The sequence below is a fragment of the Bos indicus x Bos taurus genome, chromosome 12, assembly GCF_003369695.1.
Source record: "Bos indicus x Bos taurus breed Angus x Brahman F1 hybrid chromosome 12, Bos_hybrid_MaternalHap_v2.0, whole genome shotgun sequence".
In the NCBI taxonomy this organism is placed as follows: Eukaryota; Metazoa; Chordata; class Mammalia; order Artiodactyla; family Bovidae; genus Bos; species Bos indicus x Bos taurus.
Genome location: NC_040087.1, coordinates 25,321,570 through 25,344,933, shown reverse-complemented (window position 1 = coordinate 25,344,933; position 23,364 = coordinate 25,321,570). Strand labels below are relative to the sequence as shown.

At 46.3% G+C, this 23,364-nt stretch overlaps 1 protein-coding gene across 4 annotated transcripts in view; it reads right to left on the bottom strand.

Moving 5' to 3' along the window:
* Positions 1-23,364, bottom strand: part of DCLK1 (doublecortin like kinase 1) — a 354,905-nt gene that overhangs the window by 92,474 nt on the left and 239,067 nt on the right. For all 4 annotated transcript variants that reach the window (XM_027557412.1, XM_027557410.1, XM_027557408.1 and 1 more), the window contains one exon: positions 11,914-12,030. In XM_027557412.1, coding sequence (XP_027413213.1) covers positions 11,914-12,030 — 117 coding nt within the window. The remainder of the gene's footprint in view (positions 1-11,913; positions 12,031-23,364) is intronic.

The following is a 23,364-nucleotide window of genomic DNA, read 5'->3' as shown; positions in this document are numbered from 1 at the left end:
TGGGAGGAGGGAACGTGTTTGCACGCATGTGAGTCCATCTATCCGTCTGTGTGTTCAGGGGGTGGTGATTCAGGCAGGCTTCCCGGGAGATCTGGCTGCTTGCCTTAGACTTTCCCTCACTCCCTGATCATGGAGGAGGCTGTAGATACTCTAAAATATGTTTTCCCAGCCCTTGTCCATTGCCTGCCACATTATCGAGAAAGAAAAAGAGAAGGAAAAAGCAGATGGAGTCAACCTAGGCAAAGACAAAACAGACAAGTGTCTGATGGGTGGGAGAACTCTTGAGAAAAATGCTTTTTCCTTGTTTCATCTTCATAGGTGCTGACTTCATAGATGAATTGGAACCCTGATTTTCACAATCTGTCTGCATTTTCTTAAACAGGGACAGTAGGTCCTATTCAGAGGGACTATCTTATTGGGTCAGGAAGATCCCCTGTAGGAGGGCATGGCAACCCACTCCAGCATTCTTTCCTGGAGAATCCCATGGACAGAGGAGCGTTGTGGGCTACAGACCGTGGAGTTACAAAGAGTTGGACATGACTGAGCGACTAACACTTTCACCTTATTGGGACGGTCCAGTAGTTAAGACTCTGCACTTCCACTGGAGGGAGCATGGGTTCTATCTCTGGTCAGGGAACTAAGACACCCCACACGACTGGGGACTAAGATCCCACATATCATGGGGCATGCCCCCCCACAAAAGACAAAAGGACTGTCTTATCTGCTGTGGACAGTGGCAAGGCAGGAGGTCAACAGAAACAGAGGGGTTGGAAAGAGGAACATGGCTCTGTGAATTACAAATGGGGCCTTGAACCTCAGGAGACAGGTGAATTGAAAAGATCCTATTGTTCCTCAATTCACTCATGCAGTCAACATTTACTCAGTAGTGACCATGAACTTGAAGGCACTGTGCTGCTGCTGCTGCTGCTAAGTCGCTTCAGTCATGTCCGACTCTGTGCGACCCCATAGATGGCAGCCCACCAGGCTCCCCCGTCCCTGGGATTCTCCAGGCAAGAACACTGGAGTGGGTTGCCATTTCCTTCTCCAATGCATGAAAGTGAAAAGTGAAAGTGAAGTCGCTCAGTCGTGTCAGACTCTTTGCGACTCCATGGACTGCACCCTACCAGGCTCCTCCACCCATGAGATTTTCCAGGCAAGAATACTGGAGTGGGGTGCCATTGCCTTCTCTGGAAGGCACTGTAGGATGCATTAAAGAACTCCTGCCCTCAGAAACCCTGACTTGGTCAGGTGACACCCGTCTCCTATAGCCTGGGAGCCAAATCAACTGTCCCAAGATGGGGGAGGAGGGGTAGACCCTCACAGAGGTCAGCTGGGCCAAACTGGGCATGCGCACTTTGGACCAGAAGTGATAGAGCAAAGGCTTCTAGAAAGTGACAGGAATAAAGGTGGAAGAGCTCCAGGGGTTCCTGGTGGAAATTTAAATTGGTTTCCAGGCTAGAACACAAGTCCAGAGGAGACATGAGAGATACAGCTGGAAAGGAAGACTGTGGCAACCCAAGACAGTTCTTCATCCTAGAATAAAGAGTTCAGAATTGATTTAGCGGACGGTAAGTAATGGCAACAGGCTTCCCAGGTGGTGCCAGTGGTAAGGAACCCGTCTGCCAGTGCAGGAGACGTAAGCAAGTGGAGGTCTGATCCCTGGCTCGGGAAGATCCCCTGGAAGAGGGCATGGCAACCCACTCCAGAATTCTTGCCTGGAGAATCCCATGGACAGAGGAGCCTGACTGGCTGCAGTCCATAGGGTTGCAAAGAGTCGGACACGACTGAAGCGACTTCACACACACACACAAGTAACTGGAACACGTCTAACATCAGCGGCCAGGACAGAGGTGAGGAGCAGAGGTCAGAGGCAGGGAGGGGGCCAGCGAGCTGCTCCTGCAGCTGCGAGAAACTGGAGTCCTAGGACAGCAAAGCAGGGGCCGAGAACCCTGGTGACAAACCGAAGGTGGACGAGGAGGAGAAAAGGAGCCAAAGATGCTTTCAAGGTGAAAGGAAAGAGATCTGGAATTTCACAAGACAGCGTCATTTGGAATGCTGATTCAAAATGATGAACATGTGTCAGCGGGGATTGCAGAAGAGGCTGGTCATTCTGAAGGAATGAGGTGATTAAAGGCACCACCAGGGATCAGCGTGCTGAAGGGCTCTGGGTGCTTAGTCCCCACCCTACCAAGTACTGCAGGGCGGCCTCCCCTTGGAGTAAAGCCCGGGAGTCCGCCCCCGGGGGCAGTCCCGGAATGACCCCCAGGACAAAGTGCCTGCTGAAAGGGACTTTCCACAGGTCACCAGTGGTGTCCTTACTGCCGAATCCTGCGTTCCCTTCAGTCTTCAACTCTACTTGCCCTCACGTTAACATTTCTGGCCTCTTCCTCCATCTTGAAACTTTCTGCCCCCTCTGACTTCCGTTCATGCGCACTTACCGTGCCCTCGCCTTTCCTAATGTGCTTTTTTTTTTAACATCGAAGGATAGCTGGTTTACAGTATTGCGTTCGTTTCTGCGGTGCACCAGCGTGAGTCAGCTGTGTGTGTGCATATGCCCCTTCCCTCGTGAGCCTCCCTCCCACCCCCCACCCCACCCCTCTAGGTCATCACAGAGCACCGAGCTGGGCTCCCTGTGCAATGCAGCAGCTTCCCACCAGCTAGCTATTTTGCACGTGTGAGTGTATATATATGTCAGCGCTGCTTTCTCAATTCATCCCACCCTCCCTTCTCCCCCGAGCCCGGTGCCCACGAGTCTGTTCTTCAAGTCTGCGTCTCTGCTCCTGCCCTGGAAATAGGTTCATCTCTACCATTTTTCTAGATTCCACATATACGCGTTAATATAAGGTACTTGTTTTACTCTTTCTGACTTCACTCATGTCCTCTGATGTACCCTTATAACTGCACATGTTCCTGCAGTTCCAATCTCTCCTTGGGTTGAGGGGAGGTGCATTTTACATTTATATTATTTAAATCACTACTGAATGTCAGTGTCTCCCCAGTACATACACACAAAGCTCAAATCTGACTTCCACACCGTTCCTTCCTACCTGCCTACTGGTGCTTCTGGAGCATCTCACGTGAACGTGGCTACAATGGGACCTATCCCTCATCAATGGGCAAATCACCTCTGATCCCCTTCTCTTTGTCTGGCCTCACATCCAGTTAAATTCTTAGTTTCATTTCCCTTTTGAAGTTTCCCACATTTTATAAGGTTTTTTTAAAAATGTAAACCATTCTTAAAATCTTTTATTGAACTTGTTACAATATTGCTTCTGTTTTATGTTTGCTTTGTGGCCACAAGGCATGTGGGATCTCAGCTCCCCAACCAGGGACCGAACCTGCACCCCCTGAACATTGGAAGGCAAAGGCCTAACCACTGGACCACCAGGGAAGGCCTGTCCCCCATTTCAAAAACTGTTTAAATTCTGTCCTAGCAGTTCTTTCCTAGGTGGCTTCACAGAGCCTTCCTGGCCCTCGGTCCTTTCTGTGTGGCCATCCTTTCTACCCTTGTGCCATTGTATATAAATTCAGATAAATAACTAAACATGGCCTTACTAAAAGTCACCTTTTACCCCCTAATACACACCACACTGTTCTCACGGCACAATGCATGGCGCAATCTCAGCATAACCAGCTGGGCTACCACCATCTTCTCCTCTCCTAGAATTTTATCATCCATTTCTACTGGACTAGTAACTGCTCCCTAAACGTGCCATATGTTTCCATGCTTTTGTGCCTTAACTCTCACTGTTTTCTCAGGTGCTGATGCCCTCTGGGCTCTTCTTATCCTGGCAAGATCCGTCAAGTCCCAATTTCTAAGTCCTTTTGTCTGACCCTATTAATGAGATGTAGCCCCATGTAGCCCCATAAGTAGCATATGTGTTTGTCTCCCAACTTGAAGATAAGAATTGCGGTTTAATCACATTTGTATCCCTACAACCTAATACATGCCTGGAACACCGCTGATGTCCTGGTTATATTTAATTAACATGGAGCAGTAGTGGTGAGGATTTATTAAAGCAGTTGCCATAGGGTCCTGCCCCCACAGAGAGTGTGTCAAGATAATGGTTCAAAGTTTCAAGGAGTATCTTTGGAAATACTTACCTGCTGAGCAGGGCGGTGCGGGGGGTGGGGGGTGGGTGGGCAGTGGTTGATAAGTGCAGGGAAGGAGAATGGAAGGGGGATTCAGCTGTATAGGCAATAGAAAATTCTAAAAACACAGGGAATGAGTCATCAGCCCTCTGGATTTGCTTGCTGCATTTTGTTTTCAACGATTCTCTTGGAATGCCAAAGCAGAAAAGATCCTCTATAGAATGTATATGTCTGAAATCTCTGCACTAAAGGAAAAAGACAGCTAAAAATTAATAGCTAGCCATCTGCCTTTGATGGTGCTTGCTATAAGTTTTAAAAATTGACAAATTGGACCAGTATGCTGATTAAAATTCTCTTTGCTTCCCCAGCTTTGATCCTTATCTGCATATGTTGCATAAAATATTTTATATAACTATAAAAAAGTAAAATTTGACTAGCATAAATAAAAAAGACTCGAGGATTTCCAAAGTCACATTAAAGTGAGTTTTAAGCCTGAGAAATATAAGATAATGCTTCCTTCGTGGTAGAAGCTCATCAACTAAGGCATGTGGCTTTTCCTTCTTTTAAATGTTCACTCCCGCATCTCTCACATCACTGGTCCCTGGCGGGTTTCAGTGCACACTGAATGAATGAATGTCTTAGACTATAAGCTTCTGGAGGGCAAGAAAGTGCATCAGTTTATGCTTGAATTGATGAGCATAAGCATCCACTGGGGACTCAGTTATGTTTGTTATGGCTTCTAAACAGAGGCAGTCACTATATAACAAAGAAAAATGGCCATCCACCTAACTGGGAATAAAACTCTAAAACAAACAAAATTCTCAAAGTTCTTATAAGGGATCTAAGAGGTCAAAAGTTTGAAATCTCTAAGTTTTTAAGGAGGACTGCAGCAATGATGATTCAAGATAGGTAAACATGGCTTTCTTCTACTTTTAACATGAAGAAAACAAAATAAAACAAAAGCTTATGAATGAATGCATAAAATACTCTTATTTGGAGACAGACTTTGTTATAATTTCCCCATGCACATAAAGGAATTGACCAGAAATTCACCTTTAAAATTACACATGTTGTGAAATGTCTATGTTCCAAAGAGACACATGAATAAAACTTCAATCCACATGAAACTCTCTTTATGATGCTCTTACATATTCCTGTTTCTTTAAGAAGTAACTAAAACCAGTTTTTGCCATTTCTTTTTTTAATTAATTAATGTTTGGCTGTGCCAGGTCTTCACTGCTGCACACCAACTTTCTCTAGCTGGGGCAAGTAGGGGCTACTCTAGTTGTGGGCTCAGGTTTTTCACTGTGGTATGCGGGCTTCTTGCTGCAGTGGCTTTTCTTGTTGGGCAGCACGGGGTCTAGAGTGCACAGACCTATCGGGCTCTAGGCACAGCGATAGGGCTCAGTAGTTGTGGTGCATGGGTTTAGTTTCCCTGAAGCATGTGGGGTCTTTCTGGACCAGGGATTGAACGTATGTCCCCTGCATCGGCAGGCGATTCTTAACCACTGGACGACTGGAGAAGCTTACCCCGTTTCTTAATGATACCTCATTCAGTGTTTCAGCACACAACTGTCTAGGGACTCCTTATTCTTGTTTCGACTTCTGGTTCCTTTTTCTCCAGCTCCAATTTGCCTTCTTTGGACCCTTTCTGTTATGGAGACTAATAATAATTCTACAGCTCTGTGAATTACGCTATGTGTAAGTTATTTAGGGGGCTTAACCTGTGTGCTTCTTGACCGGAGGGACTATTTCTTTCATCTCGGCATTATTAGTGTCTAGCAAGCGCTCGACACTAGCAGGGTTGAACTTGATATTTCTGAATGTGTAAATGAACACCTTACATTAATAAATCACCTCTAACTTCTCCTAGTCTCAAGAAGAGGAATGAGTAAGGAACAAAGAGAAGATTTACTGAGGACTCTCATTCTTGTTCTAACATTTGACTTACAAAAGAAAGTTTCTGTCTACTACTGGCAACCATCATGAAGTTGGAGTGAATCATTTCACCCCCTGGAATGCCCCTGCCTGGGACTAACACTTAGGCTTCTATTGCAAAGGGTTATGATGTTGTAAATCTCCATCTTAAACTAGGTACTGCATCAGTTATTTCCTGAAGATCAAAATTTTAATAAGCAGAGGTGAAGAAACAGGTATCAAGAATGGCCAGCCTGCTGTGTCCAGAGCACTGGAAGCCCCAGTTACCTGTTCTGAGCAGACATATTAGCCCTGTGACTCTGGGCCAAGCAGTTCCCCCAGCCCTGGCCCTGCTTCCTCATTTAAAAGATACAGTATATATTGTATAACAAAGAATAATGTCTTGTCTTGCTTGTTGTTGGGAAAGGAAAATAAAGAGATTAAAGTTCTATGTTAACTCTGATGTTTCATTTAAATGTAAAGCCCAGGGCTTCCTTGGTGGTCCAGTGGTTAAGATTCGGCTTACCACTGCAGGAGACATGAGTTTGATCCCTGGTCCAGAAAGATCCCACATGCCGCAGAGCAACTAAGCCAGTGAATTGCAACTATTGAAGCCTGCGCGCCTAGAGTCCCTTTTCTGCAACAAGAGAGAAGCCTGCACAACGCAGCAGAGAGTAGGCTCCCCTACCCCCGACAACTAGAGAAAACCCTCACACAGCAACGAAGACCCAGTGCGACTATAGATAAATAAATACTTCAAAAGTGGTAAAGAGATCATTAAAAAACTTCTTAAAAGTAAATGCAAAGTCAACAAAACAATCACAGATAACATGGGGACCTACAAATCTCAACTTCATGCAATGCTTCGATCTCTGTATCAGGCAGGAAGGTGAATACTGGAAGCAGAAATTTTAAAACTGAAGGAGAAACCAGTTCAAACTTTAGGTGAATGTGTAAGGAGCAAAAACAAAACTTCCTCAATGTTACAAAGTCAGGTTCATGGTGGAAGGGGGCTGTGGGGGACATCAATGTTCCAGGCGTATGAAAGGGAAGTTATTCACATTCCAGTCCTATAATTTATGAAAAACACTATACAGGCTATTTTAAGAAAGTTCAGATGCAGTCAATACAGAGATAATTCACTGCTCCCTTCCGCGTTTTCAAGAGAAACTTGAGTAGAGGCAGGAGTCTCAGGCTAGTTCAGTGGAGGGGACCAAGGGAGCCGATCCCCTGACATCCAGCAAGAACACCTGCCCTCAAAAGACGTGGAGACACCACTGAACCTTCTAAACCCTGGGCTTAGGTCCTGGGAAAAGGGGTCCCTGAGGCAAGCCATGCATTTGCGACTGGGTGTTGCTGCTCTATAAACCCTCTCAAATAAGAATCATCCAGAGGAAGGTGGGAAGATTTGGTAGCAAGTCAGAATCAAGAGACAGTTATCACATATTATAAGCTCTTATATAACCAGGAAATGATTGTATGGCATATCTTCTAAATCAAAAAGCAGGGAGTTGAAAACTATATGCATAAAAGGTTTATATTAAAACGTGATACGTACTTTTTAATTACTTTTGACCTAGAAGTTTAAAGATACCTTGAATGAAGTGTTAATTTTTCAAGAATACATTGATTTTAGGATGGATTGGATTATGCTTTCTGAATAGAAATGATAATTCCCTGGCATGGTGTACCTACCACATATTCCAGGTGATTTCTGGTCAAATCAACCAGGTTTTCACTGGTGGAAAAGGGATCCAGAGAAACAGCAGAAAATAGAAATGCTTGTTCGAAGCAACCTATCGATTTTGAGGTAATGTATCCTATGCATTTTAAACTTCTAAAGAGAATGGTTCCAAATGCTGGCAGAGACAAATTCAAATACATCTAATACATTTGCCTATCTCCATTTTTGAGTTTCCAGAATTACTTTTGGTAAATGATATAGTCATCTTTATTTATAAGATCATAATTAAATACATTTATAAGATTTATATAATCTTAAGAGATGCTGAATAGTGAGTCTGTGACCAGTTAATTCCAAAGTGAAACAATTTCCTGTATTCATAATTATCTTTTTAAGATTAGAATGATGGTTTTTTTTTTTCTTAACTGAAATTTTAGATTCCTTTTTTGAAATAAAGTAGGCTCTTCATTATTTACAAGCTTATTTTTCTCTGAGTTGGAAAAAATTCTCTCTTCCTTTTTTTTGTTTTCTTTTAGCCCTATATTACCAATGGGAGGCCCCTGTTCAGTCCCGGCTGCCATGATTAGACAGACAGAAGCATGAAGACACTCTGCATCTGTAGTGGAAACCTGAGCTGCAGACAGTAACTCCTCCTGGTGTCAGGAGCCGGTCCTTGGACACGCACCCAAGAATCTGACCTGCCCACTACCTTCTGTGACCTATGGAGACAAGAAGCAGAGAGAAAAGAAATTCTTGCCCAAGCCTAAGAGCTTCTAACTGGCTACAGCTCTTAAAAGACACCACCTCCAAAGGTAATAACAAAAAGTTAATAGCAATAAGTGCATATTGATTCCCTTAAAATATCTACGACATTAAGAGATGTACGATTTCAGCTAATCTCTCATTCTCATCATTAGATACTTCTCCCTCAACCACACCTGATATTTTTTAAGTACTTTTTGAATTTTTGATTTTTTGGTCTCGCCCCACTACATGTGGGATCTTACTTTGCTAACCAGGGATCGAACCCAAGACTCCTGCAATAGAGGCACCGAGTCTTAATCACTGAACCACCAGGGAAGTCCCATACCCCATGGTGTATACTAAGAGGAAGGAGAGAGGAAAGATTAAGCAAATTTGTGCAGTATCAAAGTGGGTTGGATAGGGCACAAATATTGTTTTTTAATATAGACTTTTTTTTGACGGTATTGATAATGTTCCAACTAATGTGAGGCCTGTTTCTCCTTCACAACTTTTCACGATTGTACTAAACAGCCATGATTTTAGGGAAAACAGGCTGGCTAGGCCCGTCACCTCCTCTTCCTTCCTGCTCTGTGGGACTTCATCCTACAGCCCAGGTGGGTCTGAATGGAAAAAATGAGGACTGCTCTTTGGTCAAGACTGATCATCCTCCAAAGGGCTCCACTGTAACCTGTCAGTTGGTTAATAACAAGCTCCTGCCCCCGAGCGGAGCTTTAACCGGCAGCTTTTCTGTCATCACCCCACCATTCTTGGAGTCTACATCTGCAGGTAGGTGGCATCTCCCCGGAAGGGAGAGCCTTTCTCCAGTATCAATTTCCAGAGAAGAGGTGATCTTCAGACATAAATTCTCTCTTCTCCTGGGGGACTGGCTCTCTGAAAGCAGGTCATTATGAGGAGGCAGAAAAGGAGACTGGCACCGGCCACTCTCCTCTGCGCACTGCTACACTTCATAGCGCCGGGTTACGAGGGTTAAAGACAGACACCACTGCTCGGAGGCAAGCAGGGAGGCAGGAAGGCAGTCATCTTTGTTATGCCAGCAGATGAAGATGAGCAGGCCTCGTCTTCCAACCTTGACGGTCCAGAGTCAGTGACTCCCTATGTTTATCTCTTCTTTTGTTACCCACAATCCAAGAGTTCTTAAACTTAGGTGAACATCAGAATAACCTGGAAGGCTTGTGAGAACCCAAACTGCTGGGCCCCAGTTCAGGGGATGGTGATGCTGCTGGCCCAGGAACCACACTCTGGAAACCACTTCCTTACCTGTCTGTCCTCCTAAATCTGGGACCAGGATCACCCGATCAGAACTGCCTGGAATACTGGTTAAAACAGGCTTTTGTCCTTGTCAGAATCTAGAGAGTTTGGGGGTAAGAATGGCAAACTCTATACCAAGTTCCCAAATGACTCTCATGAACTTTAAACTTTTGAGTCTCATCACCTTCAGTTCAGTGCAGTTCAGTTGCTCAGTCGTGTCCTACTCTTTGAGACCCCATGAATTGCAGGATGCCAGGCTTCCCTGTCCATCACCAACTCCCAGAGTCCACTCAAACTCATGTCCATCAAGTCAGTGATGCCATCCAGCCATCTCGTCCTCTGTCGTCCCCTTCTCCTCCTGCCCCAAATCCCTCCCAGCATCCGGGTCTTTTCCAATGAGTTAACTCTTCTCATGAGGTGGCCAAAGTATTGGAGTTTCAGCTTCAGCATCAGTCCTTCCAATGAACACCCAGGACTGATCTCCTTCAGAATGGACTGGTTGGATCTCCTTGCAGTCCAAGGGACTCCCAAGAGTCTTCTCCAACACCACAGTTCAAAAGGATCCATTCTTCAGCGCTCAGCTTTCTTCACAGTCCAACTCTCACATCCATACATGACCACTGGAAAAACCATAGCCTTGACTAGATGGCCCTTTGTTGGCAAAGTAATGTCTCTGCTTTTTAATATGCTATCTAGACTGGTCATAACTTTCCTTCCAAGAAGTAAGCGTCTTTTAATTTCATGGCTGCAATCACCATCTGCAGTGATTTTGGAGCCCCAGAAGATAAAGTCAGCCACCGTTTCCACTGTTTCTCCATCTATTTCCCATGAAGTGATGGGACCAGATGCCATGATCTTAGTTTTCTGAATGTTGAGCTTTAAGCCAACTCATCACCTTACTCTTTAACAGAGTCTGACACCAGTGTTCTGTCCAGTCTAGGCGACCTTATGACACAATAAGGGAGGAGCTCCGAGTCCATCGAAAAATAGGTGAGGCACACTCACCCCACCCCAAGGGCCAGCTATGTTGTGAGATGCTGTAGCCATGCTGTGGGGAGGGGACAAAGTGAGAAGAAGGTCTTGGAGGACCTGCTAGGGAAGAGTGTGCATGCGTGCGTGCAAAGTCGCTTCAGTCGTATCCGACTCTTTGCAACCCTCTGGACTGTGGCATGCAGCAAAGCCCCCAGGGAAAAGCACCTCTTAGAGAACCAAGGTGGACCACATGGTCCAGCCAACTAAGAGTCCCTTCTTCTAAGACTCGTTTCAGAAGTTTCAGTTTTAATCAGAAAAAAAAAAAAAAAAAAAAAGATTACAGCGTCTCCACTTTTAAACAGGGAGGCTGTAATTCACACTGGGCAGTCGTGCTTGAGGGAGGTCCTGTAGCCCGAGCCTAGAGAGCTTCTCACGTCCCTCTGGGACCACACTGCTGAGTGTAAGAAGGCCTCCGTGTAGACCCTAAAGGTCTTGGTCTCTATTTATAAGAGCTTCCCTGCCTGCCTTTGTGAAATCAGGTGACGATCACTCTGATGTATGTATCATTTAGTAACTCACATTCAACAGTTAAGAGCACTTAGTAAATAACTACCTACCACCGTGAAATAGATCTTCTACCTAAGACACAGACAGACAAACTAATTCATGTCAGTTTAAAGCCAAAGAAGGACAGGGCAGAGCTGAGGCACTCATCCTGCGAGTCCACATCCTGCTCCAACACCAGCACTAGAGCCCAGGACAGACAGGAGCCAGGCCCAGAGTCACTGCAGTTACTGGGGCCCCAGGGCTGTGCTGGGGCCACAGCGAAAGTGTGCTGATCAAGACTCAGCGAACACAAGCAGCAGCCTCCTCACCAGCCAGTCACAAGTGGAACAGAAGCTTTAATCAAAGTTCCTGGAGTCAGGGGCCCTGAGCCTAAAAAATATTTCTTTTTTTTTTTTTTGAGCAGAAATGAGGCAAGTCTGGAGCGTACTCCTATTTGTGGGCAAGTCTGGGTTTTCCGAATCTTTCATTAAGTTTTCCTGAACCCGATGTTTTTTCTTACAGCCAACATGCTAGACTCTGGCAAATCTGTTCCCCCAGCTTACCACGTTCTAAAATTATAAACCGGAATCTGCACTCCGTTGAAACCTCACGCTCTGGGCTTTCACACACCCTCTGCTCAGCATGCGTCACAAACAAAGCAGTCGCTCCGGGCTCCTCCGCGGCCTTACCTGAGCTGGTGGATGCCGGGGATTTGCTGCGCCGGGAAGGCCCTGGGCTCTTGGTGGTGCTCCTGCGGGACGACGAAGCTATTTTGGTGTAGGAAGTGGACTTCACCACTCGACATTCTGGGGAAAGAAGAAAGCCCACGCGTCAGTAGAGGGGCATGGCGCGTACCATTCGAAATGTACAATAAACTTGGAATCAGAAATACATAGCCCTCCTCGGTCACACGTGCTTCCTGCCAGCTCAGCGCATGTCTATGACAACAGAACCAAGACGAAGACCAGAAAGGGCACAGTGGACATCTCAGACATCGAGCTAAATGCAGCTGTCCCTCTGTATTCACGGGGATTTGGTTCCAGAACCACCACCACCAGTGGTTGCTCTGGCCTGGCCAGGTGGCCCTGCAGGAGATTCCCATTTCTTAAACAAAGACAGACAAGAGTGCATAGGAACATATCAGCACAAATTAAAAGGTAGACACATGCAAGAAACGATATCAGAAGATACGATCAGAACCACCATATTAATAATGACTGAGAGTGCGTCTCGAGGTTTTAATTCACAAAACAGGGGACTTCCTTCATGGTTCAGTGGCTAAGATTTCCCACTCCCAATGCAGGGGACCCAGGCTCACTCCCTGGTCAGGGAACTAAATCCCACATGTTGCAACTAAGACCCAGCACAGCCAGAAAAAAAAAAAAAGAATATATATATGCACACAGAGAGACACTTAAAAAATAAATACAGGCACTATAATTCTTTAAGAGAGTAAAGTGTTAGTCACTCAGTTGTGTCAACTCTTTGCAACCCTATGCACTGTAGCCCACTAGGCTCCTCTGTCCATGGGATTTTCCAGGCAAGAATAATGGAGTGGGTTGCCATGCCCTCCCTTCCAGGGGATCTTCCTGACTCAGGAATCGAACTTGGGTCTCCACTGCGGGCAGATTCTTTACTGTCTGAGCCACCAGGGAAAGCCACATAATTCACAAAACAGATCTTTGCACCATACGATGAGGACATCCACTTGGCCCAAGGCTCTGGTCCACACCACTGACAACACCCTTTGGAGTTTGTCCCAGCCTACAGACATTGGTCTGGCCTCTCAGAAGTACATCAGGAACAAAGCTGGACAGATCTAATGCTGCCTGTCCACTGGCACGCTTCCAGTGACGTTTCTACCGAGTGTTCGCTCCATGTCAGGCGGTGAGCTCTTCAGGCCTGGTGGAGAACACACGTGATTTTGGAACCAGAAACACCGACCACCTGGTAAGAATCTTTTAACCAGTGAGAGCTAGTTTTTCTTTTGTGGGCCTCATATTTGAAAAATGTTGGCTTATGAAACAAATTGCACAAAATAATAGTACATTTCTCACTGTAAATCAAAACCAGGACTACAAGGAGGGCAGGATAACTAGGATTTTTTTTCCTAGGTCGTGAACATTTAGAGGTCACATAAATTTAAAATAATAATTTAAAAAAGCCCGGCGTCTAGTTAGCAGGGATGAATGGTTAAAATAGAAAGCTACCAGATGGCGCACACTGGTAATAACACCCATCTGTGAGCCGCAAAGTGAATTAAAAAGTTGATTTTGGGGTCTGTCACATGCTGTTTGCCACAGGTGCCAGAAATTGCTAGTTCTGGGCTCCACCTACCAGCTAGGGTTCTGGAGCAGCATAATAGAACCGCTGTTACCACACTAAGTTGACATGTTTCCAGCCACCAGAAAGAAACTGGGTATTTTTGTCAGGCGGCTCAGTCTTACCAGAGCTAATGTAGGCGTTCTATTTGATTTCTGGAGTACTGAAAAAACCTTGTGGACTCATGCCATGCTTCTACAGCTTCTATGGCTTCTCTTGAACTCATTTTCCACCATATTATTAATCTATCACAACTCCTGCGAACCCATGGACTGTAGCCCACCAGGTTCCTCTGTCCATGGGATTCTCCAGGCAAGAATACTAGGGTGGGTTGCCATTTCCTTCTCCAGGGAATCTTCCCGACTCAGGGATCGAACCCAGGTCTCCTGAATTGCAGGCAGATTCTTTACTGACTGAGCTACCAGGGGTACCACCTAGTCCTGGCATATTTAAAAGCACATAATAGCTGCTCAATAAATACTGGCCCACGTTGTTGCTCATCTTGTTACCGGCTGTGTGAACTCTTAACTACTATTTGCTAGAGTGATCCAACCTCTCATTTTACAGATAAGGCAAGTGAGACTCTGAGGGGCTAAATGGTCTGCAATGGAATCCCAGCCTCTTGGATCCTCAAAACCTCAGGATCTGGTGCGGTGGCCTGTTCCATTGTGAGTAAAGGCTGGAAAATTAACAGTGACCATGGGCGGGGCAGATGGACAAGTGGGTGATGGTGGATAATGGGAAGGAAGGCAAGCAACCCATTATCATAAACATTAAATTAAAATTTAAATACTAAATTTAAATTATCAAGTCTATCAAGCAAGTCTATCAAGATGCTTACTGCATCAGGAAAAAAAAAAAAAAAGAAACAAGGAACTCTCTTTCAAAAATGGAATTATAGGAAATAATCGTTTGAGAGATCATGGAGTCCAAAAGATAATTACAAATCTCATTCCACTTGCCTTCAGGATAAGAGTGAAGCTTCCTGAGTCATACAGGGAGATTAGCATAATCCTGAAAGGCTAGGGTTGAATAACAGAAAACAGACACACAACAATGATAATTGCATCCCCCGGCCCCGCCACCACCCAGGGTCAAAATAAAACCAAGTGAAGACACTTGCAGCACAGCCATAAATTAGAGAGAAAAAAAAAACAAAAAAACAAAGGACTCCAATCATCTTTCCCATTACAGTTAGGATTTTAATTACTTTAAATGGAAATGGTATTTTATGATGGTGAAAGATGCCATGGAGAAGGACAAATGCTTCATTACTTTGGAGAGAATGCCAAAATCTCTGTCAGCTTAAAAGCACAATTTAGAAAGCTTGTGACTAATACGATCTAAATGGCCAGTAAAGCACAAAACCTTATTTGTTCTCACGAAGGCCATTTCACAGTGTCTGGTAAGGAAGCAAATAGCACCCTCCCCTCTCTGCTGGGGTCATTTGCCTTTGGAGTCAATCACTTCATTCTGGTATTTTTGGCATCTTCCTATTAAGAGGGATGCATTTCCTTTGGCTGTGGGGACACTTCTTGAGGGGGATGAGATTGAAGGGCTGTAGGTAAGCCACTTGAAAGAAGCTTCAGGACAGTAATTTCTCTTGCCACTGATGGTCACACCTTTCCCAAACACAGAAAATCCGATGAAATACATTAACTGGGTCTCTATGACTGGACCTCCCATAGCAAACAAGCAAGTAAGCAAGCAAAGTCTGATTAAATCTCTGCTTCAGAAAGTCCCTATAATCATAGCTCTGCGAGGGGGAGAGTACCATTCTCCATATGGTCTGTACTAATGTTAGCTTTACAGATGTTCTCATAATCTGGTAAAAGAGAAGTTAGGACATTTCCCACCTTCACCCTGGACCCCGACTCATGAAACAGGTGTTCTGTGATGGCCAGATTTAGACAGCCAGGATGTGAATGCAGAGGGAGGAAACTGGAGAAAGAATATACCCTTTGGCCCCGTTCCCAGTGGCATGAGAACCAACCCCCCACCCCCGCCCCATTAGAGCAGACTCTCCCCCAACTCAGAAATAGTTGGGAAGTGTAGGCTGATGTGTAATGAAAGGTGCTAGAGAACAGGAACAATTCCAGAACTCCAGCAAGAGCAGCTCACCTGAGCTGACACAGCCAAGACGTTCACGCATTCAACAGAGCCAGATAGTATCTTTTGGAAAACCTTGAAGGACAAGGTGATGTCCCTTCAATGCCTAGGCAGCCTTAATGACACGCTGCAAGCTGGCTAGAGAATATCCTCTAAACACGAGATTTCTTTACTCCTCTAATCTCTTTGTAAAGCCAGCAGAATAAAATCACTGTCAGGCAGAGACCTCTCAATGATCACTACTCTAAATTCAGTTGTCCTGAGCTACTCATGAGATGGGCACATTCATCTAGAAGCATCTGTTACCAGCAGTAGATGCTCTGTGCATTCTTGCCCATCCTGATAACAAAGACAGGCTCCCTGCTAACTTGGCAAAGGTACAGCTTCCAAACGGAACAGTATAGCTCAGGTGGTAAAGAATCCACCTGCAGTGCAGGAGACCCTGCTTCTATTCCTGGGTCGGGAAGATCCCCTGGAGAAGGGAACGGCTACCCACTCCAGTATTCTATACAGTCCATGGGGGTCACGAAGAGTCGGACAGGCCTGAGTGACTTTCACATTCTTTTACTTCCTCTCCGTGGCTACGTGCCAGAGAGTCAGGGAGCCCATTTAGTTCTAGAGACGTTTGACAAATATGGCGTGAGTTCAGTGACCAGAAGAGAAAACCTCCAATTCTGGCTGTCTAACTGTCCAACAGAAGTACCTCTTACATGTTCAGATGCTCTGGGTTGGAATAACCCATCTGAGAATACCACGATTATAAATGGTTACCCATTCAAAGCTGTCCTCAATTCATGAATATCCTCCCCTCCTGTCTTGGTGAGGGGCTGGCCAGTGTTTTTCTGGTGCACCTCCAGTGCCTGGGGTATTCACCACCTTCTGGCTCAGCCTTCTGGCTGTTGAAGCTCTGATCATCCTGCTTGGCCTCCAGCTTTCAGTGTGGATGAGCTTAAGACCATTCCTGGTGTGACTGATAGCTCACGTTTACTTCCTATAGAAAAATAATAATTTTCACACTTCAGGGCAGTCTTTTAGGAGAATTCTAATGTTGGCTCCTAGGAACTCCCTGGTGGTCCGGTGGTTAGGACTCCACAGGGTTTAGGTCCAGTCCCTGGTAGGGGAACTAAGATCCTGAAAACCTCACAGCAAGGCAAAAAGCAAACAAGCAAAAAATTCCACAAAAGTAGGCTCCTGCAGGAAGGGCCGGTCTGCTGCATTTCCCCGGTGGGATGAAGGCTCAGAACTGAGGCCCGTTCTCTTTTTTCTGCACCACTTAGGTTCAGAGTCAGTTCTGACACTGCAGTGAAAACTCCCATTCCTACTGACGGCGGGGTTTGGAACCAGCGTTCCAAAGCTCCAAATGCAGCAGGTCTTGGCATAAAAGCAGTGGAGACAGAAACACCCTAAACCATAGTTTTTTTTAAAAAAAATAAAATCTGTAGCAGATTGGACTGGAAGCAAAGGCGCCGGCTGGAGTGGCTTCACTGGAGAATAAAGTCCCAGAAACTGAGATTTTTTAAAGCACCTTCTAAAAATATATCTCTGTGTGTCTAAACCCAGCACCTAGACTGGCCCACCACAACCCTCAGAACCCCTAGCTCAGAATGGCAGGTGGCACACACGTGTTTCTGCGTGATGTTGCGTGGCTGCTGGCTGTGAAACTAACAGGAATCAGCTCTGGAGCACTTGCTGTCTGGGTGCTGACCCTTCCATAACATCTGGAGGAGGCTTTCTCGCGCTGGCATGCTCTTTCCTGACATCTCGGGAGTCACCACTCAGATCTACTGTTTTAACTGTGTGAGCGATTCTCTTCCCCAAATACTTTTTTTCTCCTGAGAGTCAAATAAACAGTACTTTTCCCCGCGTAACAGCTGAGTGTATCTGGTGCTCTAGGAGACTGCCTGGCGGCCCAGGTTCCTGCTTCTTGTCTGTCACCCCTGAGTGTTCTTCTCCACGTAGCTCATCATACCATCGTCAAGTTTCAGCCCTGGGGAAAAGAGAAAAAGAGGAAGGCTTCCGAATACTAGGCAGGAAAGGCTGCCGTGTGCCTCGCGGCACCGGATCTTTCCTTCCTGATGCGAATCTGGGTCTTTCCTTTTTCCCACATGAGCTGAGCTGTTCAGGGCCGTGCGCTAGTGGACTCCCTGCTCTCTACCCACTAGATGCTGGTAGCATCTCTCTAGTTGTGACGACCAGAATATGTCTCCACATGTGGCCACAGCCCCTGGTTGAGAACCACTTCTGGATCTCTCCACTAGCGATGTTCCCAATGGTCTTCAATAAATTCTTCAATTCTTCCTTAAGGGTGTTAATGAAGCCATCACCAACCACCTGCCCAGGGGGCCTAAACAATGCACTGTGCACATTCTTTCCGTAGATTGGGCCAACATGACCATGCCCTCCTCTAGGGAATCTTCTCAACCTAGGGATCAGACCTGCGTCTCTTATGTCTCCTGCATTGGCAGGCGGGTTCTTTACCACGAGCGCCACCTGGGAAGCCCCAAAACAATGCATTCTGCACATTCTGTAGGTTTGGCCAACATGGATTCATAGTTTCGGGTATCTGTGGACCCACTGCAGTGAAGATATCGTGACTGGCAATGCTGTAAGTCTTCCAGTTGTTTGTTAAAATCAGATCAGCATGCACTGCTTTGCTGTTTCTGAGAACACAGTGATGTGGGACCCTGAAACACTCGTGGCTTCTTAGTTGAGAGTTTGGAAAATGGAAGAAATCTGAAATCAAGGTGGTACAGAGCCACCACAGTCCCTTCGAAGGTTCTAGAAAAGAACCTTGGCCTTGCTTCCTCCTCTTTCTGGTGGCTCCAGGCGTTCCCTGGCTCACGGCCGCATCACGGAGACCTCTGCCTACATCTTCACGTGGACTTCTCAGTGTGTCTGTGTCGAAACCTTTTGCCTCCTTCTTAGGCTGGTATTTGTGACAGCATTTCAGGTTTGCCTGGATGATCCAAAATAATCTCCTCATCTCAAGATCCTTCACTTAATTATATCTGCAGAGAAGCTTTTTCTAAGTTAGGGAACATTTCAGTCAGTCCGTCAGTTCAGTTGCTCAGTGGTGTCCAAGTCTTTGCGACCCCATGGACTGCAGCATGCCGGGTTTCCCTGTCCATCACCAACTCCCCGAGCTTGCTCAAATTCATGTCCATCAAGTTGGTGTTGCCATCCAACCATCTCATCCTCTGTTGTCCCCTTCTCCTCCTGCCTTCAATCTTTCCCAGCATCAGGGTCTTTTCCAAGGAGTCAGTTCTTCGCGTCAGGTGGCCAAAGTATTGGAGTTTCAGCTTCTTCCAATGAATATTCAGGACTGATTTCCTTTAGAATGGACTGGTTTGATCTCCTTGCAGTCCAAGGGACTCTCAAGAGTCTCCTCCAACACCACAGTTCAAAAGCATCAATTCTTTGGTGCTCAGCTTTCTTTATGGTCCATTTACAAGGGACCATAAAGAAAGGGAACATTTACAAGTTGACATTCTTGGGTGGTCATTCAACCTACTACAGTGGGTGTGATGCGACTTTAGGACAAACCTTTCTTGAAAATTTTTGTCAGGATTCTGCTGTTACTCCCCCGCCTAAAGCCCTTCTAGGACTCATCGCTGCTCTTTGAGAACATGCCGAGCACAGCCTGTAAGATCCCTGCCCACCTCAGCTCCTCTCTCCTCCTTCCTCTGTACACACTATTGCAGTTTCTGACAACACTAAGTGTCTTCCTGCCTCTGGCCTTTAGAGAACACTAATTTCCCTGCAGGAGGAACAGCTCCACCCTGGTGCTATCTCACTTCCGCTCATCCTTCCCTGTTCAGCTTAAATTCAACTATTTTGCAAATATTTACCAAGTTCCTGCTGTTTAGGTGCCAGGATGCAGCAGTAAATCAGGAGACAGGGTACCTGCTCTGATGGGAGTTTATACTGGAGAAGATGAAATGGGCCTTAAAACACAAAAACAAGAACAAGAGCAGATTTTCTAACCACTCTGTCAAGGAAAGAAAGATGCTGTGACGGTGACAGTGAGTGGCGGGGTGAGTGGTTTCTCTACGGGGGTGGCCGGAGAAGGTCTCTGGGAGTAGAGGACACTGAAGGTGAGCTCTGAACACAGGAAGGAACCAGCCATGGGTAGATTACAGGAAAGAGCGAGGCAGGGGCCAGAGTGAGTCAGGACTGGGAAGATTAAATGAGGCGTTTGGATTTTACTGAAGCAAGAAGGAAAGTTACAGAAGGAGTTTAAACAAAAGCGTTGAAGTGTTCAGGTCGGAGAAGGCAATGGCAACCCACTCCAGTTCTCTTGCCTGGAAAGTCCCATGGACGGAGGAGCCTGGAGGGCTACAGTCCATGGGGTCGCTAAGAGTCGGACACGACTGAGCGACTTCACTTTCACTTTTCACTTTCATGCACTGGAGAAGGAAATGGCAACCCACTCCAGTGTTCTTGCCTGGAGGATCCCAGGGACGGGGGAGCCTGGTGGGCTGCCGTCTATGGGGTCGCACGGAGTCGGACACGACTGAAGTGACTTAGCAGCAGCAGCAGTGAGTCTAAAAGATCAGTTCAGTCGCTCAGTCGTGTCCAGCTCTTTGCAGCCCCATGGACTGCAGCACGCCAGGCCTCCCTGTCCATCACCAACTCCCGGAGCTTGCTCAGACTCATGCCCATTGGGTTGGTGATGCCATACAAGCATCTCATCCTCTGTCATCCCTCTCTCCTCCTGCCATCACCTTGGGGCTAATCTCGGTGAGGAAGGGTGGTGGCTTGGACCAGGACACAGGTAATAGGGTGGATGGAAAAGGAGGACTTGACATACAGTGTGGTGGTCCAGTCCACAGGCTTAAGGGGGGTCTCGGTGGGGTTGGTGGGGGGTGTGGGCAGGACACCCCTGCTTACACGCTCTTTGTCCAGTGTACTTCTGTACTTCTGAGACCCTCTGACTGGTCTGCACAACGTACTGGCTTCATGTGCTGAAGGCAGGAGAGAGCAGGAATTTACCAAGGCCCATGGTCCCCCTTCAGGATAAAGGACAGACTTTCCCACTCTAAAAATGTAGAACCCTTGTCCTTCTTTTGACCAACTGAATTAGAATCACTGGAGATGGAACCTGAAGCATTAAAAAGAAGAAAAAAAAAATCCCCAGGTGATCCTGATAGTATCAGTCCACAGACCAGAAACTTTCTGCCACTCTGGTCCACAGATAAGAAAATCACTTAAAAAAAAAAAAATCCAGAGGCTCAGCATTTGAAGTAATTGTGCAATGTGGCATTTGGAACAAAGGATTAAACCAACAGTCTGAGGAGAGAGATTAGCAGGATAAATCAGCCTTGAAAAAACAAAAAGTATCCATCCCACTTAGATCTGGTCCCAACTCAAATTTTCAAAAACAACAAACTGTCTCCCTGAGGCTCAGCCGAAAGCAGATTTTGGAAGAAGAACCGCAGTTCCCGTTTATTAACAACTCATAACCACCTGGTTATCATTAGTTACAAGATGGAAATGATCTGAAAGATAGGTAAGAAACAGATAAATTACCTAAGAACCAAAAGGAAGAAAAAAGTGAGTTACAAATTTCTCTGAGAGAAAAACAAACAAAAACATGGAAGTGTGAATTGGCATAAAATTTCATAGCTCTGTCCTATAGAGTAAGGCTTCCTTTCATGCCTGACTGTATCCCACTCCTGCAGGAATAAGTGTACATCTTTGGTCCAGTGGCTCCAGCCCAGGCCCCAGTGGTTCAGGGGTCAGGAGGTCTCCATGGGGCTCCCTGAGAAAGGAAAAGGTGTAGAGTCACGGGGCACCCCTCAGTGATGACGCTGGTAACGCTGGGTGTGCCATTCACAACGGGTGAGGTTCTGTTCTGAACTGTCCTGTGCCGCCTTAATGAGATCAGGACGAGTCATAGCTTAGATGGGGTCTACTCTCCTCCCATCTAAACAGAGTCACAGGCTCTGTGCTGTCCAGAAGTTTAGGCCATCTTGTTTAGGGACCTTCTCTAGCATCTTGTGGAGAAGGCAATGGCACCCCACTCCAATACTCTTGCCTGGAAAATCCCATGGACGGAGGAGCCTGGTAGGCTGTAGTCCATGGGGTTGCTAGGAGGCGGACACGGCTGAGCGACTTCACTTTCACTGTTCACTTTCATGCTTGGAGAAGGAAATGGCAACCCACTCCAGTGTTCTTGCCTGGAGAATCCCAGGGACGGGGGAGCCTGGTGGGCTGCCGTCTATGGGGTCGCACAGATTGGTCATGACTGAAGCAAGTTAGCAGCAACAGCAGCTAGCATCTTGTGCTGATGTGGTCCATGAACCAGCAGCCTCGACATCACCTGAGAGCTTGTAGAATCTCAGGCCCCACTCCAGACCTACTGACCCAGAAGGTGCATTTTTCCAGTGTTCCTGGAAATCTGGACTCACATTAAAGCTTGAGAAGAACCACTCTAGAACTGTCAAGGGATGCCCTATTCTGATCAAAGGGAGCATGTAAAACAACAACAACAGGTTCCCTGGGTCCGGTTCCCAGAGATTCTGATCTCAAAGGCCAGGCATCTGCATTTTGAACAAGCACCTCAGATGATTATGACTCTTACACTCAAAGGGTAACTTAAGAAAACAGGCCATTCAGTTCAGTTCAGTTCAGTTGCTCAGTCGTGTCCAACTCTTTGCGACCCCATGAATTGCAGCACGCCAGGCCTCCCTGTCCATCACCAACTCCCAGAGTTCACTCAGACTCATGTCCATCGAATCAGGGATGCCATCCAGCCATCTCATCCTCTGTCGTCCCCTTCTCCTCCTGCCCCAATCCCCCCCAGCATCAGAGTCTTTTCCAATGAGTCAGTTCTTCTCATGAGGTGGCCAAAGTACTGAAGTTTCAGCTTCAGCATCATTCCCTCCAAAGAAATCCCAGGGCTGATCTCCTTCAGAATGGACTGGTTGGATCTCCTTGCAGTCCAAGGGACTCTCAAGACGTCTTCTCCAACACCACAGTTCAAAAGCATCAATTCTTTGGCGCTCAGCCTTCTTCACAGTCCAACTCTCACATCCATATGTGAGCACAGGAAAAACCATAGCCTTGACTTGACGGACCTTTGTTGGCAAAGTAATGTCTCTGCTTTTGAATATGCTATCTAGGTTTGTCATAACTTTCCTTCCAAGGAGTAAGATCTTTTAATTTCATGGCTATAGATGGTAATAAATAATAATTAGTAACTCAAGAAAGGAATTAAGTAACAGACATAGTCCAGCATCTTCCTGAGGGGGCAGTATTGCACTGTATCACTTGGGGGTCATTGTTGAACACACAACCTCCCAAACCCCTTCCCCAGATGTTTTGATGCAGTAACTCTGGATGAGGATTTGGGAATTTCTATTTCTAATTAGTACCCTGGGTGGCACTTAAAGAGATTTAGGTGCACTGCTCTAGTGGGAAATACCCATGGTACAATTGAGAAGGGCACTGTGTGAGGCGAGCCTGTCCTGGCCAGCTCATCACCTGTCGCTCAAAGCAGAAGGACTAGGTTCTTGGTGGGGCGAAAGGCTCATGTATCAAAGAAGTTTCCACAAAGTCATATACACGCATGCGTGCATGCTCAGTCATGCCCAACTCTTTGCAACCCCAAGGGTCACAGCCCACCAGGCTCCTCTGTCCATGGGATTCTCCAGGCAAGAATAGTGGAGTGAGTTGCCATTTCCTCCTCCAGGGCATCTTCCCAACCC